This window comes from Nothoprocta perdicaria, unplaced genomic scaffold (genome assembly GCF_003342845.1).
Source record: "Nothoprocta perdicaria isolate Ctin4 unplaced genomic scaffold, notPer1 scaffold_25, whole genome shotgun sequence".
Taxonomy (NCBI): Eukaryota; Metazoa; Chordata; class Aves; order Tinamiformes; family Tinamidae; genus Nothoprocta; species Nothoprocta perdicaria.
The window spans coordinates 3,562,055-3,589,471 of record NW_020455477.1 but is presented as its reverse complement, the minus strand read 5'-3'; the positions used below and the strand labels follow the sequence as shown (position 1 = coordinate 3,589,471).

At 38.2% G+C, this 27,417-nt stretch overlaps 1 protein-coding gene across 2 annotated transcripts; it reads right to left on the bottom strand.

Annotated features, from left to right (window-relative positions):
• Positions 1-2,915: 2,915 nt before the first annotated feature.
• Positions 2,916-25,656, bottom strand: RHBDD1 (rhomboid domain containing 1). Of its 2 annotated transcripts, none has more exons than XM_026040131.1 (7): positions 25,634-25,656; positions 22,050-22,562; positions 20,339-20,471; positions 14,940-15,028; positions 14,139-14,189; positions 13,687-13,806; positions 2,916-3,937 (listed from the first exon to the last, which is right to left on the bottom strand). In XM_026040131.1, exons 2-7 carry the CDS (start codon positions 22,480-22,482, stop codon positions 3,819-3,821), a joined length of 945 nt encoding a protein of 314 aa, XP_025895916.1. In that variant the 5' UTR covers positions 22,483-22,562; positions 25,634-25,656; the 3' UTR covers positions 2,916-3,818. The 2 variants fall into 2 exon arrangements, with proteins under 2 accessions (XP_025895916.1, XP_025895917.1); XM_026040132.1 differs by lacking the exon at positions 25,634-25,656 and adding an exon at positions 25,193-25,298.
• Between the last annotated feature and the right edge of the window lie 1,761 nt (positions 25,657-27,417).

Here is a 27,417-nt window from a genome sequence, read left to right as displayed (position 1 = left end):
TTCTTACTCACTGGAAAAGTAACTGGATATGAGTAAATATTACAAGGCAAGGCAAAATTTACACCTCCAAAAGATTAATTTTCCCTTAGAGTCATATCTACAAGTAAAAGCTGAAAGCAGTCAATATTTGCTTACCTTCTGAAATCTTAAAACGAATAAGACAAATTAACCTTACGACATTTTTTTTTAAACTTAGAATAAAGTGGAAAATGCTTAAATAATCCAAGGTGAATGTATTAGTGCAACCTCAGGGCAACAATTATTTGTTCACTGAAAGTATTCTGCTTTTATGTAGCAGTTTACTCCGCTATCACGATAAATGCAGTCATCTTAGCAGCTCCCACAGCAGTACCATCGTGGAAATAACATCAAGCAAAAAATTTTCACGTCACTTTTATGTTTTTCTAGAGAAAATTGTGTTCTGCAAAAAACATCTCCTCACATCAGGTTCTTCTTGCAAGATTAGCCAGAAGCATCAGATAAACCTCAGTGAAAACAGAAACAAAAGAAACAAACAAACTCACCTGATTTCAGCAGGCTCTGCCCGGGGTGCGAGGGCGCTGCTCGCTCCGCACACCCATGGCAGTCCAACTGCGGGAGCAGTTAACGGGGAATACAGGGAAGCCAGGAGGCTGTTCTGTTTTCCTCCTCTGCACACTCCCCCAGGAGCCACAGTGCCTATGTGTCAGTATCTAGCAACCAACTGCTTTTGGTAAAGGGCAAATCCCCCTTGAACCATGTGGACTCTTATAAAATAAATAATGATTCACTAATCATGGAGTGAGAAGTGATGAACTGCAACACCCACTCCCTGTCACATCACAAAAGCAGAGAAGCCCTTTGGAAGCTGTACTTACCCTATTCTGCCAAGTCCTTCAGTCAAGTTTCTTTTGTGATCTTCAGGCACAAGATGATCTCTTTCCCTCCCTCCCCACCCCGCCTCATTTGGTCAGGATCACTCTATGGACAGTGCTCTTGTAGGTTTGCTCTGTTGTCTCCAACTCAAGTTCATTAATTATATAAAACTAAATCATCTGCCACAGACTTAATTAGGGATGTGAGATTTCTTACCTAGCACCTGATCACAAAGGGCAGAGGAAGCACTAAACATTCACAAGATATCACAGCTCCTGAGAAAAAAGGAATCAAATTTCAAATACGAAACATTTATACAGGACTACATTTTTTTCCTTGAAAAATCCTTATTTTATGTAGACTAAGCCACTAAAGAGGATGACAGAATAGTGTGATATAATGTTTATGTTAGGTTTATGTAAACTGCCTGAATTTTTATCCCTGAGGAAGTAGAACAAACCATATGTTAGAAATTCATCTGACATTTGCACCTACCATCATCAGACATCTGAAACAAGTGCGTGGTGGTGGGGAGTGCTAAAGGATGCATCCATATTCTGTAAGGAAAAAACAGGATAAACTGCTACTAAAGAATCATTCTATTAATAAACTTTCCAAAATACTATAAATAACAGAACTTCTTCCCAACAACTCAATCACAGAAGGCAAAGGAGCAAAATTAGACCCAACATAAGTTATGTGCCCCCACAGTGTTACAAATTTCTAATAATATTGTAATTCAAAATGCATGCTTTATTAACCACCATAATGAAAAACAGATCATTTGGAAATATGAAAAATATTTATTTCAATTTCATGTAGAAAAAAGTGAAAACAGCTAAACAACTTATTACTGACAAATTTCATCAATATTTAGTGGCAAGTGCTTGACAAAATATGAATAAAGAGGGGAACTCGAACACAGGCGCTCTACATAAGGAGAAAGTGGAGTTAAACAGACCAAGTAAGGCACATGGAAACTTCCCAGCAGAGCACTGTGATGAGTTTGGGGCACCCGCGCTGTTCCTTCCTCATTTACAAAGTTATTGCACATTAAGCCAAACATTCAAAGCCTATGCAATTTTTTTCAATACCTAATTAGAGACATTATAAGAAATTAGAAAAAGTGACCTACTAGAAGATATGAATATCCGCCACTGTATTCTGTGGCTATGGCATATATTGTTATATTTCATAAAACAGCCAAGAGAAGACAAACAACCATCTCTGGTCTCTAAATACTACGAGCCTCAAACAATCAACTACTAAGGTACTTAAGTACTAAAATAAGTACTACAGGCCTCAGCAGTACTAACAGTGCTCTTGCGCTCCCTTGGTAAGCACAACAAAGTCACATCACAGCCTGTCTTTTGGCTCTCAGGACCTTGAAGGGCTCAAACCCTATGTTATCCTGTGCTGCTTCTGGGCACAAAATCAGCACAAGGTCTAAGGCAATGGTGGAAGTGGCCATGGCACAGAAGAGAGAACAGTCCTTGCACAACACAACTCAATGGAGGAGGACAGGTCTCCAGACTTCATAAAGCACAGATCACTGATTACACAAACCTGAAAAAATGCTTTAAAATTATTCATGCTAGCATGCTACTAAATTAGCGCTGAAGATTCCAGCAATTCCGTGCCCAAAGACAATAACCAAATTCTTCTTGTGCGACTGTATCTCTTCAGGACGGAAAAGAGTTATAGAAGACGTCCCCAGTCTCAGGAGAAATTCTCCCATTGCAGAAAAGAGTTTGGGGGGGGGAAAAACAAAAAAAAAAAATCACAGTTTTCAAAATGATACTGGAACAAACAAACACTCCGTTTGTTAATGTTACTAACTGGACAGATACCCTCAGCCTTGGTTCTGACTTGTGAGATTAACCGAGAGCTGGTCCGAGGGCAGCCTGCACGGAGAGAGGGTGCAGAGCGCCCGCCTGGGATGGTGGGCGCAGGGACCCGCCGGGGGGTGGCTGAGCTCCTGAGCCCCGAGCAGGGTGCGCAGAGAAACCCCTGCCTGGAAACAGAGCTTTCACGGCTCCTGCATTCAGGCGAGATCTCCACAAGTCTGCTACCTCTTACACCTCCTACTAGACGTCAAATGAGATACATACATACATCCGCACACACACAGAGAAACAGTGAGATTTCTAAAGCTGCATGAACATGTACATGATACAGTTTCCAAAGTCTGCAGGATACACAGCCTCTTAGTAAAGAGATAGATGATTTTAAGAAGTATAAATACATTTTTACATTGTATAACTATCACCCTTTTCGTAGAAGTTCTAAGAAAGTTATTTTAACTCTTATAAAGGAAGGTATTTTTTGATTTAAACAAAGAATGGCTTTAGGAACTTAGTGATAACTCAGCTTTATCACACACAATCTCTAGATGAAAATGACAGGATCTAAGGAAGACTGCAATATTCAAGGTTATATTAAATAACTTCTAAAGATAACAATAACTGCATTTTTCTTTCTCTGCACAGCTTAAGACTGCTAGGGAGCTCAAGTTTATAGGCTGCTATCAATGCAGTCTTTTAAAATGACATCTCGCATGTCAATCTCAAAGCAGTAAGTCATCAGAAGTCAAATATAACTACTTTGTGATGGATGAAGGAACCCTGACTCAGAATGTGAGCAGTAAAAAAGCCAAGGAATTCTTCCAGCTACACAAAAGAGAGCGCAAGAGAGCGAAGGAGCACGCGCAAAACCTCCTGTCCACCTAGCAGCCTCCTCCTAAATTCTCCCATGCATCAAGACTGAAAAAAAAAGATCACAGTTTCAGTCCTCCCATCTCACACTTCTGATGCAAGTTCCAATTGAGTCTAAACTCTTCAAAACCTCGGCATGTTTTGCAGTTTTGCAACGAGTAGTATACAAATGATTACAAATGAATAATCCTACAAATATTTTGGTAATTCTGAAGGGCACTTTGCAATTTACATCAACACCTGCTAATTTCACCGTCTCTCAAACCTAAGTAGTCTTTGCCTTCTCATTTCTTCTTCTGAAAGCTGCTCAGGTGGAAACCAAAAGCCATAGGGTCGTCGCACGTTATCTTGTGTCGCTCCACCAAAATCTGCAAGACACAATGAAAAACAATTGCTATTTTGTTCTTTAATATGGGCAAATTCACATATCACCAAAACATGCCAACACAGAGGCTAACAGAGTTGCATGTTTCCAACTCCAGTTGTTTAGGACAATCACAGTCAATAGCCTCTGCTCTTAAAAAGACAACCCCCTCAAAACAAACAAGCAAAATAAGTCAAGTAGATATTTCTTTAGAAGTTCACATTTTTCACAATCCCTGCTTCATACACTCCAGCTGAAATATGTCCTCAGTAGTTTCTCCTGGCAAAATAAGCTCTTAAATTAGCTGTTAGCATGTCCAACATGTGGTGACCCATACCAGATGTACATAAAATGCCTTTTTAGTTGACAGCAAGCAATTAAGAAATAAACTACACGTGGCACTTCAGCTGGAGAGAATCTGTAAGGAAAAGAATCTGAGCAGAAATAGCACACAGCAAGGCTGACTGTTCTGTCCTAGGTGCTCTCTCCTGGCACTACGAGAGAGAAAAAGAACAAACTACTCCAGCAATTGTGAATCCAGAATTCACATCTAAGGCAGAGCAGAGGCTGTGGTTTTTCACAGCCTCAGCCTCCTATATCCCAGGGGGACTCGGGAGACAAAGATGAGAGGCTGCCTCCAGAACTTGTGTGCAATATTAAGGATAAATAAACTAGTTTTAACAATATCATGATGGACTCTAGTATCTTGCATTTCTTAAACATGCATTCAGGACCTTACTTCAGTTAGCAATACGAATTTGGAAACAGAAAGCAAGTATCACACTATTCTGTTCATTTTCAAGAGAAACTTTAATTGCAGCTGTGTCCTGCATCAGAAATTTCACTCAACGAGGTAAGGCCCATTTATGTCACACCACCAGTGAAAGTCCTGTTTCCAAACAGCCCTGTTACTTTCCCTTTCAGTTACAAGGGTCTCTACTCACAGCGTACTCACCAACAAATGCAAGTTTCTGTAAAAACACTAGAACATGCCTGCCACAATTTCTTCTTTACTTGCCAAGAACTAAAACGCTTGGAAAACATTTCGAGATACATAGCTGCTTAGACACTAGTAGGTGACAGTATTAACCTGAGCATTTATCAAATGAGACACATCATTTAAGAGGATTTTTTCAAAATCACATTAGCACAAGGGAAGTGAATTTAATGTGCATTTGGTATTTTATCTTCAGCTTGCTCCTGTGTTTCAACTGCCTAAATGCAAAACTGAAACGCATGCAAGTTGCTCCTCGAAGCTCTGAAAATGCCATGCCACTAATGTGACCAACACTGCAAAAGCCCTGGATATTCTCAGCACCTCTTGCCCTACCTGCATGCACAGTTTTCCATTGCAGAACAGCATGCAACAGTAAGATGCCTGGTATGTGTAAGCAAAGTAGAAAGTTTTAGAAAATTGCTCCATTATATATTGACCTAGTAAGAAAAGGCTCTCAATGTATTTTTAAAAGCTTTTTGGTGATCTTCAAGAAGTGGTATTTGCACATCAAAATATATGGAAAATGAAGAACTGTCTGAATGCAAGGGTTTGAATATATGTATTTATATATTGATGTATGTATTTAAATAATCCTCTTACCCAAAATAGTTCCCTGACATCTTTCATTTTTAATATAACAAAAATGTTAATAAAACAATATAATTTAACAAAATATGCAGAAATAGTAATTTGACACAATCACTTTCTATGCAGAAAAAGACACAATCTTTTCAGCACCACAGGAAGAAAGAAATAGAGAGAGAATGAGTCAGGGAAAATAGCTCCTCCATATCTGAGGGACACTAAAATATGTAAAACTGAAGGCAGTTATCAAACAGGAGGAGCTCCCAGCGCAGATTCTCAGAGGCCACAGCACCGCACCGCCTCAGCACCACAGTCTGCCTCTAGAAAGGCCGGACTCACAAGCAAGTAATCCCAGTCCCAAAAGCCATGTCAGACATGGAGGAAAAACTGTACGGGCATGACTTGATCCCATCTAGGCTTGGACCTCATCTTTTTCAAATAGCTCCAAAATTTGAAATGTCGTTTTGGGAGACTAGCAGAAAACAGTAAACTACCCTGTAAACCAAAGCTAGAGAGCTTCATGCAGCAAACTGCTTTAAACCCCTAGGAGAGGGCTCTGGGGAACAATTTAATAGCCAATACTGTAACTTATAACTATAAGCTCGCAGGGGAAGGCGCCCGTGGCTGGGCTGCCTCCGGTGACACAGCTCCAGCACCCAGCAGATGGCACCGGAGTCGCACGGGCCACCACGGAAATTAGGACGAGCTCCAGCCACCGAGGCATTCCGCGCTGTAAGCAGAATTAGGGTTATTTTGAAGCAGATGGGCTCTACGGAAGCTGCTGCACTGAATATTAGAGAGTTGTTTATTGTCTGGCTGGTCTGAAACCCAGGGATTACTTGCCAGCATCTAGCAGTTTCTCTGTCACATCAGTTTCATCAAAAGGAAAGCAGAGTAAAAACCACTGGAATAGACAGATGGGTATGTAGACAGCTAAGATTTTTAGATAGATACTTTTTTTTTTGGTAATAAGTTCTGAACTTGGGACTGGATTAAGTTTGCTATTATGTACAATATTTATAGCAGAATATTTGTTCTGAATAACCAACAGCTGAATAGCCAACATATTAATGCTGCAGCTGAAGAGCTACACATCCTGCGTCTATAAAACAAGCCACTAACTTGCTTTTCTTGATATGAAGTAGAATGTGTCTAATTTTTAGCATAAACATCCTCCACACAAGGCTGTCCTTGGCCGCATGCTGCACTCTCTCTCAGGCTTTTTATTCTAATAGCAATCAGCTCAAGGCTTTTTTCCCTAGATTTTTTTTCACACATTCTCAGCATATCAAGTACTAAAATACAGTTACTTGGTGCATGGCCTAGAAAAAAAGAAAGAGGTGACAACTAAGAATATCAGCAGAAACAATTCACCACTTGTCTGGTGGAAATAGCAAACCTCTAAAGGTGAAGAAAGTCACTTGATACTTGAGAAGGTACAGAGAAATATTTTCCCCTAAAAGCACACATTTGGAAACATGACATCTAATGAGTCAGTGAAGATTTTGCTTCTGACTTCTGTGACCTCTTCCTCAAAAAATGTCTCCACCATCTAGAAATCGCAACAGCAAGTTCTACAGAAGGAAGCAATGTGCTAATATGCAAGTGCTAGACATTATTTTTATTCATTCACAAAGCTACAATATATATGTAACATTTAATTTAGGTCCTACTGAAGTTTGATTCTTAAAAACTCATACCTTCCTATTTAATTCCTTAACTGTAAACCACAACTAACATTTGCACGTAACATCTTTTGGATATCATTTATGAATCTGAGGCTGTAACAATTCAAGGCAAACATTGTGAATGGACAAATCTACTAAGATTCACTTGCATTCAACTGTCCTTCACTAACAAAACAGGAAAAGCTGTGCGCAGGATGAAGACTTACAAGAGACTATCTTTAATGTATATGAATCTACCTTCATTGTCCCAAGCACTTCTTTTATACTAGTTATAGCAGACTTAAATACATATATTTATCTTTGAAATAATTCTACCGCCAAATAACAAGCTCAATAAAACTGTAGGAACTGTGTGGTCAAATCCTGTATCCATGTAAGAAACTATATGGGCTCAAAAGCAGAGCGTTTGAGTTTCTCTCCTCCTGTTAAAACCAATGAAAGGTTAAACACTTCGTAAATCAACATTCCGGTTTCTACCATGAGACTTCATTAGCTGTAGTAACTACCTAACACGCAAATTTTCCCATGATGAAGAACTACAACAGCTCTTATTCCTGTGTGTGTCCAGAGGTAGCCTCCAAGCCTGTGCCATCTCCAGGTGCTCTATTTGTAGAAGCACAAGATTTCTGCAGCACCGCACAGGAGTGCTCTTGCACACAAGAGCACACGCCCCTGGCTTACACTTCTGTGCAGCTAAAGGAATAGCTTGCAGCTCCTGTCCCTCTGAAGATGACTTACATAGTCACTCCAGTCACCTTGTATAGTGTGTCTCCAGTCACCCTTCAAACCTTTCTTCTAGGAAATACAGAGCAGACAGTCTCCGCATCTGTACTCTCAGGTAACTTGCTTGTGGTTCCCAGAAAGAAGGTTACTTTTCCCCTTCTTTATAAAAGTGAATATCAGAAGTTTCATATGGGAAGAGAAAGTACTAACGAGATACAGTGCTAGTTTAACCACATCTGTTCATGAACTGCAAGGTAAACACCGCTATGCATCCCCTTCCAGGGCTCTGAGGAGTTTAAACAAGAGCAGACATCACAGTCAGGACCATCTTGCATTACTTCCAACTATAATTAAAATATGTAATTGCTGCTATGATGTCTAGTGAATTCTTTGCACAAAGGATCAAATCTGTCTGTAATTCAGGTTTGCTAAATGTATCTGCAACTGCATTAGCAAAAATCTGCTTGAACTAATAGAACTAAGACTTTTTGATCAGAGCTGGATCCCATTCAGCTGCTTTCAGGGCAGGCAGAGCTTGCTCGTATCTGCCCATAAGACTGCACAAATTAGATTGAATATGAAAAACAGAATGGTCCCATGTATTCTTATGGTGGATAACCTACTACCGCTGAAGACAATAGCAAGGAAACAAAGAATTATGGAAGTGCAAATGATGGGCAATCTTCAGAATTAATCTAACCAAAAAATCTAGAGTTAAAATAATTCAAACAATGGATAAATCCAAGGTTAAGAATATTCATCGACCCTAGTATGGAGATGATTGTTAACAATTTTAGTTTACTACAAAAATGTTCGTGATATTTTAATAAGTGTAAAAATCACATTTAGAAGAACAGTTCATGCTTACTTGGTGTGTTTCTGCATGCCTAGCAGAGGCATAACAATAAAGAAACTCCAAACAAAATCCACTTCCGAATGCCAAAAATAAGAAACCCAGATGGATAGATGGAAACACTAAGGCAGACTGGAGCCTCTCCACAGCAACTACCACTTTCTCCAGGGTGCGGGTGAGTGCTTTTATGTAGCCCACACACAGCTTCTTCTAATTATGCCCACAGCTGTTAAGCAGAACTGCCTGTTCTGCAGCAAGGTGACCCTGCCAAACCCACTGTGGAAGGAACATTCATTCCTTAAAAAAAAAAAAAAAAAAAAAAAAAAAAAAAAAAAAAAAAAAAAAAAAAAGTCAAGTTACTGAGGGGGAAAAAAACCCTTTTGAATTAGCAGCCTGATCCAGAGACCACTGAAGTCAATGAAAAGATTCCTATTTGCATCACTGAATCTTGGATCAAAATACCAAGAACAGATTCTATCTCCATATGCAAACCATGTTTTTCTAATACATCTAGTGTGCATGTAAAAAACATTTCTAGCTGCAAAGGTATGTTTTAAACTTTTAAAGTGTTTTCTTCCTATTTTCACTTTCTATGGCAGCTGAAACTTTCGCAGGAAGGAAATCATCCAAAAAAGCTACAGTGGCAAAACCTTCAAAAATGTTGGCACATTTCAGAAGTGACAGTGGAAAAAAAAATCTGTATAAATTTTAGCATGACAATCTCAATAAATACTTGGTCAGTGTTACATGCTTCTTAAGATACAAACAAAATTAATACTTATTGGAACTCCTATCTGATAAAAATCTTTGCAGCAAAAGATGAACTTCACATCAGAAACAATCAGGATGCAAGAACAAATATGTCAGTCAACTTGTTGTCCAGAGATTACACAAGTTACGCCTCATTCAGGCAGTGTTCTCAAGCATAGATTACACCTACCAAGGGTTTGAAGGAAGGAACTAATGCACTGTAAAAGAGCATCATAACCCCAAGAAGGTTAAATGTCAGCACAGTGCAGTCTCCAGGACAAACCAGGGCAGAAAAAGTACCAGGAGCCAAGAGCAGTGCACCGTAGGCTTAAAAGGTGGCCATGCCAGGGTGCCAACTTGTAGATCTGTAATCAGTCATGGGCTAAATCCTTGTCAGCAGGTGTGTGCCACAACACTTCAGTGTTCCCTGTTTTCTCAGCTTGCACTTTAATAAGTGAAATCATGTCAAAATTCAAGCAGAATGGAGACATATTTAATGGTATCAGTTTTTTTTATCCCTATAATACACAACAACTCAAGAAAGATGCACCAAGCAAGTTCAAAAACTTAGGCAATGTTGTGTGTAGCAACAGGCAGAAGTTACTGTGTCTTTTTTTTCTTCCACGAGGCAGACATGGTGAACGCCGAATCCCTTTCACCTGCATAAGCAACTTTAAAAAGTTCCTGGTAATGATCTTTTAACAGAAAACAGTGCTGTAATAAATTTGAACCAGTTTTATTCCATATGCAAAGTGTGCTTAAAAGACAAGAGGAAGCAGGTGGCACAGGGTGCTCTCAGTAATGGTCAGGAGAAGGCAAAGCAGGAAAGGCAGAAGATGATGCAGGCTACTGAAGCTCATAGCAGCAGTTAGCACATCTGCTAGACTGTGGGTTCATCCATCAAAAGCTTTCCCTGAAAACCTCTCCTCCAGACACCTGAGGAAACGTCCTCCAAGCTCTACACTCCAGGGAAAGTTGGGCCTCCCCAAAGCAGCCAACTTTTACAGCACGAGTTCACACATATTAATAGCCCTAAAGGCAGAAGAACTGAAAACAATGGGCAGCACTGAGGATGATGGGAAGGATCAGTGCAAATAAAGGAGTAACTAATTTCTCCTGACTGTATTCATCCTACAGAAATCCTTATACAATCTGAAACCTTAAATATAACACCAACACTGAACAAAACTGAATCAAGTGCCTTGAAGTCTCTCTTCAAATCAAGCACAATTGCCTGAAACTGCTTCTCATAGCTGCATTTTAGTATATGAATCAAGTGGACATTGCTGTAATAAAGTTAAAAAAATAAACAAAACACAACAAAATACTCAAATAGAGCACATTTTTTGTTAACTTAGAGACTGGGGAAGATAAATTTAAAACTAGTATTTTCAAAACACTAATCTAGATGAGGCAGTGTCTTTTTAATGGCCAAGTGGGGGCAAAGCTTAGAGGACACCTACTTCAGCATTTCCAAAAGAGACATCTAGAACATATTTTTTGATTTAAGATTCCTACATGACCTATGCAGGGAACACAGCTTGCTTGCATATAAAAGCAAAGGTCTGGCATCAAAGCACCTGCCCACCCGCCCTAACTTCCTAAACTTCTGCTCCTGTGGCAGAAATAATTGAACAAGGTACAAAAAGAAGCATCTAAGTTGTCAATTTTTAGTCCAATATATTAAGGCAAACTTAAATGAAAATAGCTTCAGAAAACCAAGATTAGCAACTGCTTCAGTCTGAAGTTAGCCTATTCCAGGTGTCGTTGGAGATTTAATACCACAATTTCACTGCTTTTCAAAAATATTCTCTATAACATAGTATTTCCTAGGTCACATTCTACTTTTTTTTTTTTAAAGGTATGCCTTGCTAACACCTTTTTTGAGAAGGTGAACATTAGGACTCAAGTCAGCTGTTTCAAGAAAAGGCACAGTGTCAGGTTCTTACTGAGGAACATTAAGATATCAGATAACTAGCTAATAATTCTAGTGCTATTTTAACCCTGCAACTATTGGCATTTTCATTGATTCACTAAGAGCATCTAATGGGTTTAAAAGAGCAGTTTATGAAGTAGAAAATTAAATGTGACACAGGTAAAATCAAAGATGATATACATTGCTGAGAGAGAAAGAAAAAAAGATCAAAGAAAAGGCTAACTGATACCGAGTATCAAATTCAATTTATCTACCAGATTAGTGAGTCAAGGAAGTAGAAATACAACAGACCAGAATCTACACTTCAAATAATACTGAAGTAACCGGTTGAATATAATCAAAGACAGGATAAAATACAGAGTGTAGTTTTCAAATGGAACAATAGGGTATTGTTTATCTGTATGTTTTATGCATATAGAAAAGCAATACATTGAAAGCAGAAACTTGCAATAAAGTCTGAATTGGGAAGATATGCTGTTTTCTTATACCTCGAGGAAAAAACAATATGACTACCATAATTTTAAGCATTTATTCTGTTACATATTTAGATTTGGATTTTTATACTTTATTTTAAATTTCTATTAGTTTTTTTTGTATAAAACAGAGAAAGAAAGCAAAAAAAAATTATGCATGTTTTAAGAAATTTGTTTTCAATTTTGGACAAAAGCAGGTACCAGGTAACTCCGTACTCTATCATCAGTTGATTCTTTTAATAATGTAGCAGGATAGCAACACTGTGAACTATAAAATAGCTCAAAATTCTAAGTCTGCAATGGTGTATTTTGTGGCATGAAGACAGATAGAAGCTAAATTATCTGAAAGATCACGGTGACAAAAGGCAGAAAAGCAGAAAATTCACCTTTTTCCTTGAGTCCCCCTAAATAGATAGTTCTGTTTCACAATAGATGAAAAACTTAATGAACAAAAAGCTGTATTTACTTTAAAAACGTATTAGTCACTTTTGCAACAATCCAACAAAACCTTCCTCTACCTCAATATTGTTTCAACCACTACCTTTTGGAAACTAAGTCTAGGCAACTTGTTCTGTGTTATGAAAACCAGAAAGGAGAGGCAGCAATGATGGGTCAAGATATTCATTTTCATATTTTGCCTGCTATATCTCTAACAGCCAAAAAATAGTAGTGTGAGTTAGTTTTTGGGTAGAGATTTATGAATGGTGCATTGAAATGGAAAGACTGGCAGTTATGAGTAGGGGCATTGCTATCTCTTCTCCCTGATGCTTCTTCCTTGCACTCAGGAAAGTTAAAAAATGAAAAAAGGCAAGTGACATTGCTAACTATATCTAGTTAAGTTATATTCATTAAGATTAATTGTTATAGCTTTAACAAAATGAAAAGAAACAGCCTTTGGCCAAATTCCCAATAGAATTCATATTGGCATGCAAGAGTTTTTTTTTTTTTTATTTTATTCTGTTTTATTTATTCTTTCCAGTCTTGACACTAGAGAATGTATACTAATTTTTGCCCTTTTAATTCACATAAATATATTTATGTGAATTAAAGATTTGTAGGACATCACGGTGCTCTAATAACATACTGTTAAAGTTCCAACAGGTTTTCCCTAAGTCTTCAGAATCTGAGATGTATTTTCTATAAAGTATTTTTCCCCCTTTTGAATTCACTTATGTCAAGAAAAGATAAAATATATCCCAATGAGTAATATTAAACCAACTATTAAATTTCAAACTCAATAATTTTCAGTTCTTAATATTTTTATTTTTTCAGGCCCCTTAGCTAAAATTCAGAGTATAAACTATTTCTGAGGTGAAAAAAGACAATATGAAGAATAAGAAGCCAGTACACTATTCCTCAGTGAAACATGTAAAAAAATAGGCAGAGATAGTTTTAGGATTGGAAACATACCATTTTTTTCTATTATACTGTTTCATGTTACTGTTTATGGTATAAGACATGCTGGTGCAGTAGCTTAATTTATTTAGGTTTTTTTTTTTTAAACTATAAAAGCATTTCTGTGTAGTAATAACAATGTAAGCAAGCAACTTTGAATAACTGCATTTTTCCCAAACAGAACAATACTGCATCCTTACATTGCATTCTGAAAAATTTTACCAGGAAATTTTCCTCAATTTTTTTTCTGAAGAGAAAAAAGTCAAAATATTGGAAATAAATAATGAACAATGCATTTTCTTTTTAACTACCTTCTCACTAGTAAAAAATATAAAATGCCATGTGATTCCTACCTCTCTCATTAAGACTGTTTAGCACTGCCCTTTCAAGCTGTTCCTCTTCAGTAAGTCCACCTGTATAAACATCATAGTTCCTCCGTGTGCTGTACTCATAACCTGGACGATCGTAATACTCTAAAATGGAAATAAACAAACTGCTGTTACTCACTGGCACATGGTGAAACAAGATATTATCCTCATATTAGTTTTCTTTCATGAATTATTTTATTTTAATTTTGGAAGGAAACCAAGTTAGAAGTTCCAAATATATATGACAATTTTCTAATTTACAAAACCAATCCAGTGGAGCAATAAACAGAAAGGTAGACCAAGCACCTTACATCATTTTTTCAATTATCTACATAAAAAACTATGTAAAAACTTATACAGGTCTTTCAACACTAGTAAAAGTGGACTCAATGCTTTTTAAAGTGGAAATAAGCTTTTAGTTAACTAAGGGCACTTACGTGAGTAGTGGTCTCTCTGATGAGCAGGGTAAGTGGATGGAGAAAATACACCTAAAAGAAGAATTATGCATGCATTAAAATAATCAAATTGTCCATTTAAAAAGAGAAAACAATTTAAAGTATTGTTTCTTTCAGAATGTTTGACATGACACAAATATGAAGCCACGGACATCTGCAGACTTATTTTCCCATTGGTGAGTGTACTTAACATTGGCAAGCTATTATTTGGCTCCAGACTTACTATTAGCATGCAATGATAAAGCAATATATCCATGCAGAGTAGAAAAATACAAAACACCCTAAAAACCATTCTCTAGAACATAACTGATTTTTTTTCTGAAAAAGTTGTACATTGAGAAAATGAAAGACTATAATAACACTACAATCTTCTTGTCCTGCTGCACGATGGAAAAGCCTTTTCCAAAAGATAGGAGATTCCACTAAAATGGAAAGCAACAGTGGAAAGCAGCACAAAGTAACCTAGTGACATACTGTGCTCTAGTATATTTACATGCATGCACAGCACTTTGTTAACAAAGTTACATATTTCAATCCCATTTTACCTGAACTCTATCTGTACTTTAAACATACATGGCAGGACTTTTTCCTCCAAGCGCAGAGCCCTAGCGAGCACACTTACTGGTTATCATTCACATTAAAGCAAACTTTCCTATTGCATTCTGTTTAATAAAAACATATCCTCAATCACCTATATGCCTGAATTTTTCTATATTAGATTTACTCTATTTTAAAAATAAAATGTTTTTTATACAGATTTCACAAATGGAACCAGTTACATACCTGCACAGGCTTTCATGATCCTTTTCAGAGGTCCCACAGTATACATCAGTCCAACAAGAATCCCTGCCAAATGCCCAGCAAAAGAAGTCCTAGGAGAAAGGAAAAAAATGTGAGCAATAGAAAGGTGACCGCAAATTTTGTTGTATACCAGAAACTTCCTGAGTTGGACTGAGACCAGGCATAGAGAAAGAACTTGTCTGCCAAGACAGTGGGGAATTCAAAGGTTCATTAATTTCTGCCCTGACATACAGGTTTGCTGACTTCTAATTTTAAAGCATCAGTTATTTGAATTGAATCCACCTGAGCAGTTTTTCTTTGAAACCCTCTTTGCACATTTTAGCATGCTTATCTTGAGGAAAAGAATCAAGGAGATCCACCTCTAGGCTGCATCTGAGAACTGCAGCTCCACTACATTAAAGTCTGAGACATGAAGTTAATCTTACAGTTAACTTTACTTCAGTGTTTCTTATGGAAGTTATTTCATTTTGCTATTTCTTTCTTCCTAGAAATATCTAACATGGTCAGAACAATGTGGGCTAAAGTGCCAAGTTTTCCTTCTCTGACTTCTCTAAAAGCAGTGGGAATACACAGTTACAGAAAAGTATTCAGATAGCCTCAAGAAGCTGAAAACTAATGAGAACAGAATTTTAACTGTCAAAAGGACAGAATATTGCTCACCTAGAAGCATCTAAATGCTTTAAACTGCTTCTCTATTATGAGGTTTAAAAGAACTAAGCACTAGAGACGCTAATACACTTTTTAATATTTTCTAGCATACGTGATCATAAATAACTTAAGTCTACTGGATTTTTACCTGCTGTAAAAATTCAAATAATCCTTTTTTCCTCCCCTACTTAATAAGGCAGAAATAAAACCCTTCTCTAAATAAAGACTGGATCTAAATATGACTTTTAAACACATTCTGGTCAGAAATCCAAAATAGCCACACAGATATGGTCATGATGCAACATATACTCATGTCAATACAACTTACAAATGTCATTGGTAGAACATGTGCCACTAGAGGGAGATGAAAATCAAGTCTAAATTCAGCCTTTTCATATCTACTAAACCATGCTCTGGGACTCTGCTGTGTAAAACTGCAGTTCTCTTCTACAAGTTACCAGCAAATTTTATGAGACAAGTAAATGGTGGTAAAAGTTATAGGCAAAAACCATGTGGTAAAATAAACTATAAGGAATTATTTTCAGATTCCTTGTTCCAAAAAATACATCTTTACCTACTTTGAAAAGTGTGATATCTATCACAGAAAATATTAACTATTTTTAAAAGCATTACTCCAAAAAAAATCCCAAACATGAGACTGATTTACCTATACTCCTGGAAACATTTTACAAAACATTTATGCTCATTTGGACTTAGTTGAGCCTATTACTCTTCCTCAAAATGCAAAAAGCAAGGTCTCTTGACCTTGGTTATAATACATTGAAAAAAATACCAAATACAACATAAACAGAAACATTCAATTTTAAGAGGTCTTCAGCAAAACAGTAATTTCTATTTCACAACTATCAAACAGTTTAGCATTATAGGTGTCCAAGCTATACTGCCAAGCAAGCAATAGATATCTGCTATTTTTTAAAAAAGTTATATTCAAAGAAGAGAAATTAACAATTAAAATCTCTAAATAGGATATTCAAAGTGAAAAATAAGATTCAGCTACACAGCCACACTGATACAATACTACTGACATGCACAAAATGAGTATATTTGATAAGCCATATTACACTTTCCCCATATGTTGATACAGCTCCTACTCCAATGCTCTGCTAGAGAGCACACATTCACTAAACAGATCAGTAATAACAAAGCAACACAGCGCAAGAATCTAGAGCTATTCATTTTGAAAAATGATAAACAGTGAGACAATGAAATGAAATTCATGTGTTTATTTATACACACAGTTAATTTCCAAATTAAATCAAGCAGGTAGTCACCTACAATTTACACCCTTTGCCATAAAATTAAATCTTGCTTGGAAAGTAGGCAATGTAGTTAATTTACCAGTGCTGAACACCCTCTCTGAACACAAATTAGAACAAATTAAGTGATCACATAAGGGGAAGAAAAGAACAAGCAAAACACAGAAACAACATAGAATCCATTTTAACCAGACCTAGTAAGTTTCCTAATTCCAGGTATTTTACAATAAATTGGGAACTGAGCAAAAAAGTACATCTTTTTCTAACCAGTTGTGTGATGCAACCCATCCTCTTGCACCCCATTCTGGATTCCTTTGAGAATAGCGGGTTCAAAGTCTGGCTAAAAGCAAGGCAAGTGGCATCTGCAGTATCACTCCAAGCCACAATCCTTTTCCAGCGTCACAGGAAGGAACTGAGTTGGTTTGCCCTGATCTTCTTGAAATATCTTTCAGCTGCCTACTACACTTCAGCTGCTCCATAGAACACAGAGAAACAAGCAGCTCATCTTGTCTACAACTCCTGGGCTCCCTCCACAAGCACCATCACTTGCCCTTTGCAAATTACCAGAACTGATTTGCTTCAGTTTCCAGAAATAACTCATGAACAGTTTCAGGATCCCTCCAGCACGCTCTAAATAGTTAGTTCTTAGGCACATTTACTAGCTCCAGCCACTGTAACATGATCTCCCTGCTTGCTTATTCTGTAAATCTGTTATCAAATGAGAAGTGTTTATTTGACAATATTCTCCTGATGAACTGCAATGACCTAATGATTTCTAAGAAACATGAGTGGTATTAAAGAACACTAGTGCAGTGAAGATAAAGACTTGTTTCTCAACAATACATTAAAATTACTGATCTGGTCCTGCAACTAACAAACACAGGGCTTAAAACTTAAAGATACATGAATTTGATCTGCTCTTCAACTCTTATCACCAGATCAAAGGATGGCTTAAAACTAAACCAAGAAATGTGAAGGACATATGCTCAAGTGTCTCCAAGCCCAAATTACACTGCTGTTGGGGCTTTCGTTACTGTGACACTATGGCAAAAACAAGCTAGAACTTCAGGTAAGGGATGTCAGAAAATCTTTAGTCAAATCGACAGAAGCGTTTGTCAAGCAAGAATACGCCAATTCATTGATTCAAACAGCTGTAACAGTCAAGATGTTACAGCAGAAAGACCATTTGTATTTTCCCTCGGTGCAACTTGCTGATTTAAAATCCATCAATTTTACCCATATCAACACGGCAGGACAACTCATCAATAAAACTCTTCGACAGTAAATATGATGGATAACCAATGATGATCAGTGATCTCTCTAAACATTAAACAATGAGCATTTTAAAAGCAGACTAAGTAGGAAAACAGATGCATAACAGAAGGTCCCACAAGGAAAGTCTTCAAACTAAAAAAATCTATCTACACCAGAGACTGAACCAGGGTTGGGACTGGGAAGACAGAGTGTGAGGATATCAAAATTCAGAACCAGGTTTGTCAGAATATGTTTATGTAAATAACTTGTATATGAAAATCTCAGCATTCCTACTGCTGACGTTTGATGCTTTGACTACTTTTTGTTCAGATATTTTGAGATCCTGTGAATTTGTGGAACTCAAGTGAAATGAACGAACTGATTTTCATTATTGATACACTAAGTTGTAAGGCTGACATCGCAATTTCCTCCCATTTTGGAAGGTGAGGGGTGGAAGGAACTTAAACGCAATTTTAAATTTCCACATAACATAAGCATAAATGAGAAAAAAACCAGAAATCTAGTAAAAACCTAAATTTCTCCCAGCACATAAAATTTTAGTACCCTCAGTATTAGTTTTGAATCCTTCATTGCTTATGGATTCTCAGATGATCTTGTGATACAAATATCTTCCAAGGCAGGCCCAAGCTGAAGCTATGTCCTTCTAACTAAACAGAATTCTGCCCTAGTTATCCACCTCTCACCTACGCAAAGCTGCCTTATGCAATCTGACCTACAAAGTAACACCACTTAATCTGACACTTCAAATACTACAACATGCCCTGAGCAGGGAGATGAACATGCAACAGCATTGCTCGTAGTTTTGCAATGGCTATGGTTCATTTGGAAGCAGTTACTGATCAAACACAGTGTTCTGGGACATGAACTTCTAGAAACTACTCCTTGTTTTCTATCATGCACCTTATCATTTAAGTGCTGTGAAATTGCCCTTTAATATCAGGATAGCATGCAACAGTCCAGAGGTTCTTTAGACCAAGGAGCAATGTAAGCTCCCACTCAAACTGTGAAAGTTATTGACATTATTTCTACATCTTCCAAACAAGTCTTATCCCATCAATAACGTTAATGCAGTAATATAACTAAAACAAAAAACAACACGCAATCACTAACCACGTTTTTTCCATGAATTGCATATGGTACAAGATGAACATATGAGGTTTCATTACATAATATTCTTTCACAACTCACTAATAGAAAATGAACAGGGGTATTAAACACACTGACAAACAACTATCCTCAGCTAAAGTGACAGTTTATGTTTTGCAAAAGAATGCATATAATGCCGAAAACTTTGGTTTCATGCATGCAGTGATATCACATAAAAGACCTCTCAAGCTCATTGTGTACTTTGTACTGCAGTTCTTTTATTTAATTTGGGATTCTTGCTGTATTCAGTCAGGTAGTAAGTCATGAAAACAGCATGAATAGCATTTAGAATAGCTAATAATTGAATTTTCTCTTCTCCCTTTCCTGGAAAAAGAAATTTTTCATCTATTTTCATCATCACCTGTCTGAGACATGGTAACATGTCTGTAAATTATGGTTTGACAAAGTAATAAAGTTACCAAACCTACAAACTAAGTTTGGTGGTTTGATTTCACATCCATTCTCCAATACAGCTGACAGTTATAAAATATTATAACAAATATTGCCTTGCATTTAGAATTCCAAAAATCAGTTGCCAAAGAAAAGGAAGGCACTAATCTGAGGGGACTGGGGGAATTGTGCTGGCAGAACCGAGCACCAAGGAATACTGAACGGTGTACTCGCAGTAGTGCAAGGCAGCGAATTTTAGGGAAGAAAAAAAACAAAAGTAGCAGGACCTGCAGAACAGTTGTTTCTTATGCTAGAGGAGTGATTGGAACAAATGGAAAATTGGGACTATGAGAGAAATACAAAGTAAACAGTGGAAAACTGTTTTGTTAATTATGGTCTTTGCCATCAGTTTCAGACTACGGTAAATCTCAGGTTAGCCTGTTTTGCTGAAGGCATGTGTCCCTTTGCCCAGGAGCCCTTGTTATTTTTCAGTTAAAAAAAAAAAAAGCAACCTGTATCCTCAACGCTTAGCCTCAACAATCATTTTGGAGAGCAGGCACACACTACTCATACCTCAAAATAAGTTTTCAAACAACTTCAGATACCCTAAACCCTTTCTATCTTTGAAGTATTAAATGCACTTACCCTGGGGAAACTAAATGAATTGCCACCAACTCCACCCAGCAAGCATATTTATTAGATATCTGCATTCCAAGGACACTGCTGAATCTTCCTGGATTGTAATGATTGTTAAGAACTTTCAGAGCAAACAAGACTCCTGCAAACAAAAGAACAGATCACATGGAGAGAAGTGTTTGAGTCCAAGTAATAAAGAAATAAAAATGACTCTAAAACAACTAAAACTGTAGAACCATGCAGTTTCACAACACCAGGAAGCATACTGTTACATGCCAGAACAGTCCTAAGCTGCTTTCCAGTGATATTTTTCAATGCCTTTTAAAAACACCTTACAACTTAGAACTGGCTATATCAACAAATACGTAAGTTACTTTTTCATATATGCATTCACTACAGCTATTGAGGTATTCAAAATAATACAAGCAATTTTAAAATGGAAAGTCCAGCTGTAGCAACGAACAAAATCATTAAGTATCAGAAAACGTTGTGTGAATTGAGAAAAGCCATGACTGAAAACAAGTCAAAGTGATGCATTAGTGCTGAGTCTACTGAAGAGCAGACTCCAGAATTCTGAATTAATGGAAAATCACCTTACATACACTCCAGAATCATTGTCTTTCTGCAAAGAAAAGAAAAACCACATAAATTACCTTTAATCACAATAAATAACCATTTGTTACTAATTGAATACAACTGTTCTTACATGTAAGCAATAGCTGATATGACAGAATGAGTTCACAGATTTTACTTGAACTTTGAAAATGTTTTTGAAAAAGTTCCCCTCAGGAGGAAACTGGAAACGATTGCTTGGAAAAAAATCTGCAAAACTGAAATTAAAAGATTTGATTCAGGAAAAACAGCTCAATGGACCATGATACAGATATATTAACTAAAAATATGGAAAAGGTTTCCTGCCCACCCTCTCAACTTCCAACACCATAGAAAACTCGGGAGCTGGCAAATTCCTTAACATACACAGCAATGGAGAGATTCTATGATCATCCCTAATCTTAAGTGTGCTTAAATAAATACTCCCTTACACAAACTTCTGTTATTTGTTACTGATAATATTGTACTTGGATTAGAAATTACAAATTTTAATAGAGGAAAGAAATACTGAATTTCTCAATTGTTATTTAGCAATTGCCTCTACCAATCGATCCTTGGCTCACCACAACCTTGTACACTGAATTTCAAATATTTTAGGTGCAACTGTCACTGCGACCATTTAGGCTAGGTGTTCCAACAGGTCTCCCTGGGAAACAAACAGATCTACTTCATTCAACTGTAAAAACAAGAAAAAAGTATCCAAGTATCTTTAGGCTCTTGAAAGCTGGAAAAGTACATGGTTCATAAAGACAGATGCAGACTGACTCTCAAAAGGAGGAGTTATCACCAGGAAAACACTCATTTTTACTTCTTCAACAGCTGTTCTATAGGTATATTACTCTCTGCAACTCAAGAGGAATGATTACATGGGAGGATATTGGAGGTTCATAAAGACCAGCTATGGATATTAGTTCTGTTGAAGTTGCCTTAATCTACTGCTTGAATGTTCTGATACACATACACACAGGTTGCAGCCTAACTTATTTCCAAGCTTGGAGCATTCAGATGCGCCTGGATGAATACATTTTCTACATTCACCAAGTATGACTATATAGTACCTATAAATATTTATTTTACCTAAGTAAACTGCATCAACTACATGTCTTACCTGAAAAACCCACAGCACAAATCATTTTATATGTAGGGTCACCCAGAAGTTCTGCAAGTGCATATTCCAGTGCCATATAAACAACTCCAATGAGCACTGAGAATACTGCAATTATATACGCAAGCCAAGCGCTTCCAAGCTTTCTTTCCAACATTATCCCCTTCCAAAGCATGGAAACCATGTTAAAGTATAAATGCCAGTCATCTGCATGGTGGATAGGAGAAAGCAGCAATCGCCACCAATTCTTCCTGTAGAAGCTTTCATTTACACTGATACACACTTCAGATAGCGGTCCCAGGGGATTCAGAAAGAGAATAATATTCAGTGCCAGTGTCCCAAGTGTAACAGGAGGAATGTTCTGAAAACCAACTCGAGAAATTTCATAGAACAGCAAAAGCAATCCCGCACTGATTCCTCTCTGCCTTCGCTGCATTGTCACTTCTTACTCAAAGAAACTTGATGATTATTTCTAGTCTTCTTTTTGAATTCAAAACCATCTAAGTTTGGGAAAATCTGAAAGAAAATAATAAAGACATGGTTATATACACATATTCTTTAATAATGATTAATAATAGGGACATTTTCAAATTCAGCAATACTTTTTTTAACCATAATTAAAAGTTTGCTAAACATCTGAGACAGTTTGCTAAACTTAATAAACATTCGACATATCCATCTTTCTTAATCAGAATAAAAACTGAATTAGAAGATTATTGCAATTCTTAAATTTGTATGATACAAATAAAAGATTTATACAGAATAATGCATATTCTGCACAAATATAGATCTTTATACATAAAAGATTATGCACATAGGAAAAGGAACCCTCATGTGGTGTGTGTCTGTACAGCAATCAGGCTACAGGGATGAATGGGAATGCTTCACCAGGATTACAGCAATGCTATGTGTTATAAGCCATTCTGATTATTGGAAGCAAACAAAAATGTCTGCCAAGACACATTATGTATTCCATTAGAAAGGAGAAAAAAAACAAAAAAAAAAAAGGAAACAAACTAGTTATCTGAGAACCTGCTGGAATGCAATTCACTTTAACCATATAGTGCTTTCAACTGTCTGTACATTCTTCCTCAGCCTCTACTCTATTTATTAAAAGTCTAATGAGATTTGAAACAATGAAGCACTTATTCCATTTTCTTTTAAAAAACTTGCCACGTGCTTCAAAATGTACAAGTTTCCAGAACAGACTTGAAACAAACATTTGTCTTGCATCTAGGCTGCCACGTGTCCACATTTTTTGTCACCTACTCAAGATAAATGTCTGAACTAAACATTCTTGGAATTTGTTTGTTTTGTGCTGACCAACTGCAAAGCATTTAAACTTTTGTTTTTACTGTGACAACCCCTTTCGCTTGCTTGGCAACCATAAAATGCTACGGCTTCATATTACTGACAGATCATGTAATAAAGTAAATATTTTAGTAAACATCAGTTAAAATGAAACATTATACTGTCTATTCCTATACCTATAATTTGAAGAGTCCCCAGGTACCCTTGTTCTCCTCAAAATGGACAGAACAACTGAGAGTCTGGACATACAGTTTTGATTCATGCCTTTGTGATTCTAAATAGAACCCACCACTCTTCACCTCAAAACCAAAACAAAAACATACAGTCTGACACTGACCTGCATTTTATGAATAGAGAGAGAAATACAATGTTTCCTTTCCCTCCTTCCTGAATGTAGCCATGATGTGTAAGTTCTCCTTCTATCCCTATGGCAGATTCTGATCTTCAGAAGATCTGTCATCAATTTTCAATACAGAACTGCCAGGAATTTAGTAAGTTGCCTTGTAAAAATAATGTGCAAGAGCAGCACCTTAGCATTACAGAATCCTGCTAAGAAAGGTAAAATCCTCAGTATTCTGTTAAATTCAGCTGAGGAGCCTGCCTTACAAGGGAATCTCCCCAAGGCCCCTGCAAACTTCACTGCGGTTCACACTGTAGAGTGGCCATAAATGATCCAGTCTCCTTTCAGGTGAAAGTAACCTGGGAATCAGCCTTCCAGCTCCCATACAGCCATCTCCATCGGAGCATTTTACCAGAGGGGATTTACCATCAGCTCCAGGTGCTGTGGAAGCAATGCTGTTTCTTAGGACTTAAGGACCGCTTAGACAAGCAGACTGACCTCTCCTGGAATTTGACATTTTAGGTTGAGTCTCCCTACAGCATTGCTTGCTCAGTGTTATAGCAGCTGATTCGGTAATTTTAAGACTTGAAGTCAGAAATGAACGTCAGGTAGGAATGAAAGCAGAGGGATATAGTGATCTTGAGCACCTTTGAAGGAAAATGGCAACAGAGATAACGTCTGAAGTTCAGGCACCAGCTGGACTCGTGGCTCGTACTACCTGTTACAGGCAAGTCACAAATTAGCCATCACACTATGGTGGCTTCTAAGTGGCCAGAATCTGATCATAACTCACAACCCCAAGTCACAAGAAGGAAGTGATAAAAGCAGAAAGAACAAAATCAAACCCGCTTTCCATTCCTGCAACTGCAATAGGAGAAAGATTATTTGCTCTAATAAAGACTTCAAAACCTCTTTGGTTTGTGAAAGTTCAAATAATAACTAGTTACAATGTGGTCTTGGAAAATATTCTGAGTATCTCTGTGAAGTGACTAATTTGCCACTGAACTCATTCCTCCCTGATCTTCAGTCTATTACCTTTGATAGGTAACAGCTGCAGATGTAGGTACTTTATCCATATGCCTCAGCCGGGGTCTCATACGTTTGAAAGGATTTACTGGCAATACAAAATACTAACAACCTTCCTCTCTCCTCCTCCTGAGCGAGGCATCACACTAGTCTTTCACAGGGCAATATAAACCAGCTCTAAATAATACAAAGCCCTCTCCTGAGGGAAACTTACTCTGTTCAAGTAGCTGATTATAAATAACACATGTCTGCTACAATTGCCAAATCAGTAAGTTATTTTAGCCCAGAGAAGGCATTAAGAGCAGGAATAAAAATTTAAATCTTTATATCTCAACAACTCTGCTTAAAAAATATTCAGTTTTTCTTTATTAGAAAAGTCTCTGTAGGTCCTGTATAGACCCTCTACAATAGCAGCATGTTACTATTAGTTTTGCCACTTAAAATGAAAAAGATTAAAAGCAACACACACTTTTCTCGGCACATGTAGATTCATATGCCACGTATGGTCGAACAGATAAAGCACTTCCAATCCAGCTAGTGCCCCTATCTCTTTTCTTAACGTGCAAGAAACAGCGCTCCAAGGAGGCGGCGCCAGCGAGCAGCAGCTGGGAGCCGGGCGGCGGCCGGGGGCACCGCCGGAGCGCGCGCCCCGCTGCGGCACCTGCTCCCCAGCGCACCGACCTGCCCGCGGGCCGGGCGGCGACGCCCGCAGCGCCGCCTGCGTCACGCCGCGCTTCCAGGAAGCCTCGTGTTCTGCCTGCCCAGAAGAGCAGAGCCAGCGCGCTACCAGCCGCCCCCAGGCACCCCCGCCCGCCCGCGCGCGCGGCGGTTGGCGGCTCCAACGGTTCCAACGGCTGCAGCAGAAGCACCGCGCGCGCCCCCTCCCTCCCCTCCCCGCCCCGCCACTCACGTTCTCCAGCGCACGCGCGCGCGCAAGAGCCGGGGCTTTGGCGCCGCCGCACGTGACCAATGGCCAATCAGCGGCGAGGGAGGAGAAAGCCTCGGAGAACCCCCCCCCCCCCGCGCGCGTGCGCAGTGCTCGCGATCTTGGCCGGGAGGGGGGAGGCGCCATCTTGTGAGTTGCGCATGTCTGCGTTGCGCAGTGCGGGACACGGCGAGGCTGTGACCGTGAATGGCGGCGGCGCTGGGGAAAGAGGCGCAGAGACCCCGAGGAGCCGCCGCTGGCTCCTCCGCGAGCCGCTCGTAGTGGGAGGAGGCCCCCGGGGTGCGGGCCGCTGCCCCGGCTCAAGAGCCTCCGCACGGTCTTTAATTCCTGTCCACGAACGCAGTGGGCTACAGAGGACTTTGACTTCTGCATAGCGAAATCTGATATTTTTTTTTCATCGTTTAAGAGACAAAATAAGCAGAAAATGAAGTTTTGTATTCCAACTATGAATTAAAAGGATGGAAATTACCATGTTTTGAATGCTCATTAAGTAACTGCAAGGTTCTAGTAAAATTGCTACCAGTTTTAATGCTGTCTGTAAAACCTTGTTTCCTGCATTTTCACCTGATTTTGGAGCCAATACATTGTGAAAGGCACCTACTTTGCAGTCAGAAGGTTTTGAAATGTGTTTATTTCAGTAACCTGTGTGAAAACAGCACTCAGTGCTATAATTTGACATTAAAAGGCACAACTGGATTCCTTGTGAAAATCTTTAACCACAGATGCAAAATAGTAACTATTTCTGTAAATTTAATAGTTGAGCTGCTTTAATTTTTCCAAACATTAAAGGCAATTAGACAAACATAGTAGTTTCATCAGTTTATGGAGTCACACCAGTCACTGGTGTGTTACATATTTATTCCTCAAATTTGACACAGATATCTGGACTGCAAGGTTTTATTAATACTCAGTTGGGAATAAACAGAGCAAATTATAAATGCCTAAAATAATAGGCTATCACAGAAACGTTGGCAAGCTGATGGTGCAAATATGTGACTAGAAATGGATCATAAATAAAAGCCATAGCCAAGGCTACATGTTAAATGGCCCTATTTTGCCATCATTCATGTGGCACTTAGGTTTCATAGAACATTTTGGCAAGTCATGCAAGTATGTCATAGAATTTATATGAAAATGGTATTCTGCCCTTCCAAAAACAGCACCGAGCTCGGCAGACTGGCAGGCATGAAAGGGGCTGAATTCCTAGAAATAGGGTGGAGATCAAGTTAAAGGAGCCGGCTTTGCCAAGACAAGCAACTTCAGTATAGTTTTCTCTTCCAAAAACGAACAGAAGCCAAAAGGGGAGGGCAGATTCAGTGTATGCCACGAGTTAGGCACGTTATCTTAAACCCTTTAGTTTTGGCACATTTAGATCTTTTACCTCAGCTATTGTTAATGATAATAATTCACAGAAATCACAGGACATGACAGCTATAAATGCCTAGACTGTTAGATTTTCTAACACACCAATTTTTAAAAATAATTGGCAGCATTTTCTATAATAGTGTACTCCTATTCTGATACAATCATAATTCCATTCCATATTTTTTAACAAAGCAATAATTTTGCCTCAGCACAGTTCCAGATCTTATTTTTGTATGTACAGCTCTGGAAGCTGTGTTCTCTTAGGGGACCTAGAAGGTCTGGATTTCGTTCCTAGTTTCCTTCCTATGTGAACCTGAGCAAAAATTCAATTTCGGTCTTTTCAGGTCCATATTGATAAGGCAGGTGTAATAGAAGTCACAGGA

Excerpts from the sequence above, each read along its gene's own strand:
- RHBDD1 (XM_026040131.1), bottom strand. The coding sequence starts at position 22,482 with ATGCAGCGAAGGCAGAGAGGAATCAGTGCGGGATTGCTTTTGCTGTTC. Across the intron at positions 14,190-14,939 it reads GATCATGAAAGCCTGTGCAG|GTGTATTTTCTCCATCCACT; the intron begins GTATGTAACTGG and ends TTCTTCTTTTAG. Across the intron at positions 3,938-13,686 it reads AAACAGTCTTAATGAGAGAG|ATTTTGGTGGAGCGACACAA; the intron begins GTAGGAATCACA and ends TGTGTCTTGCAG.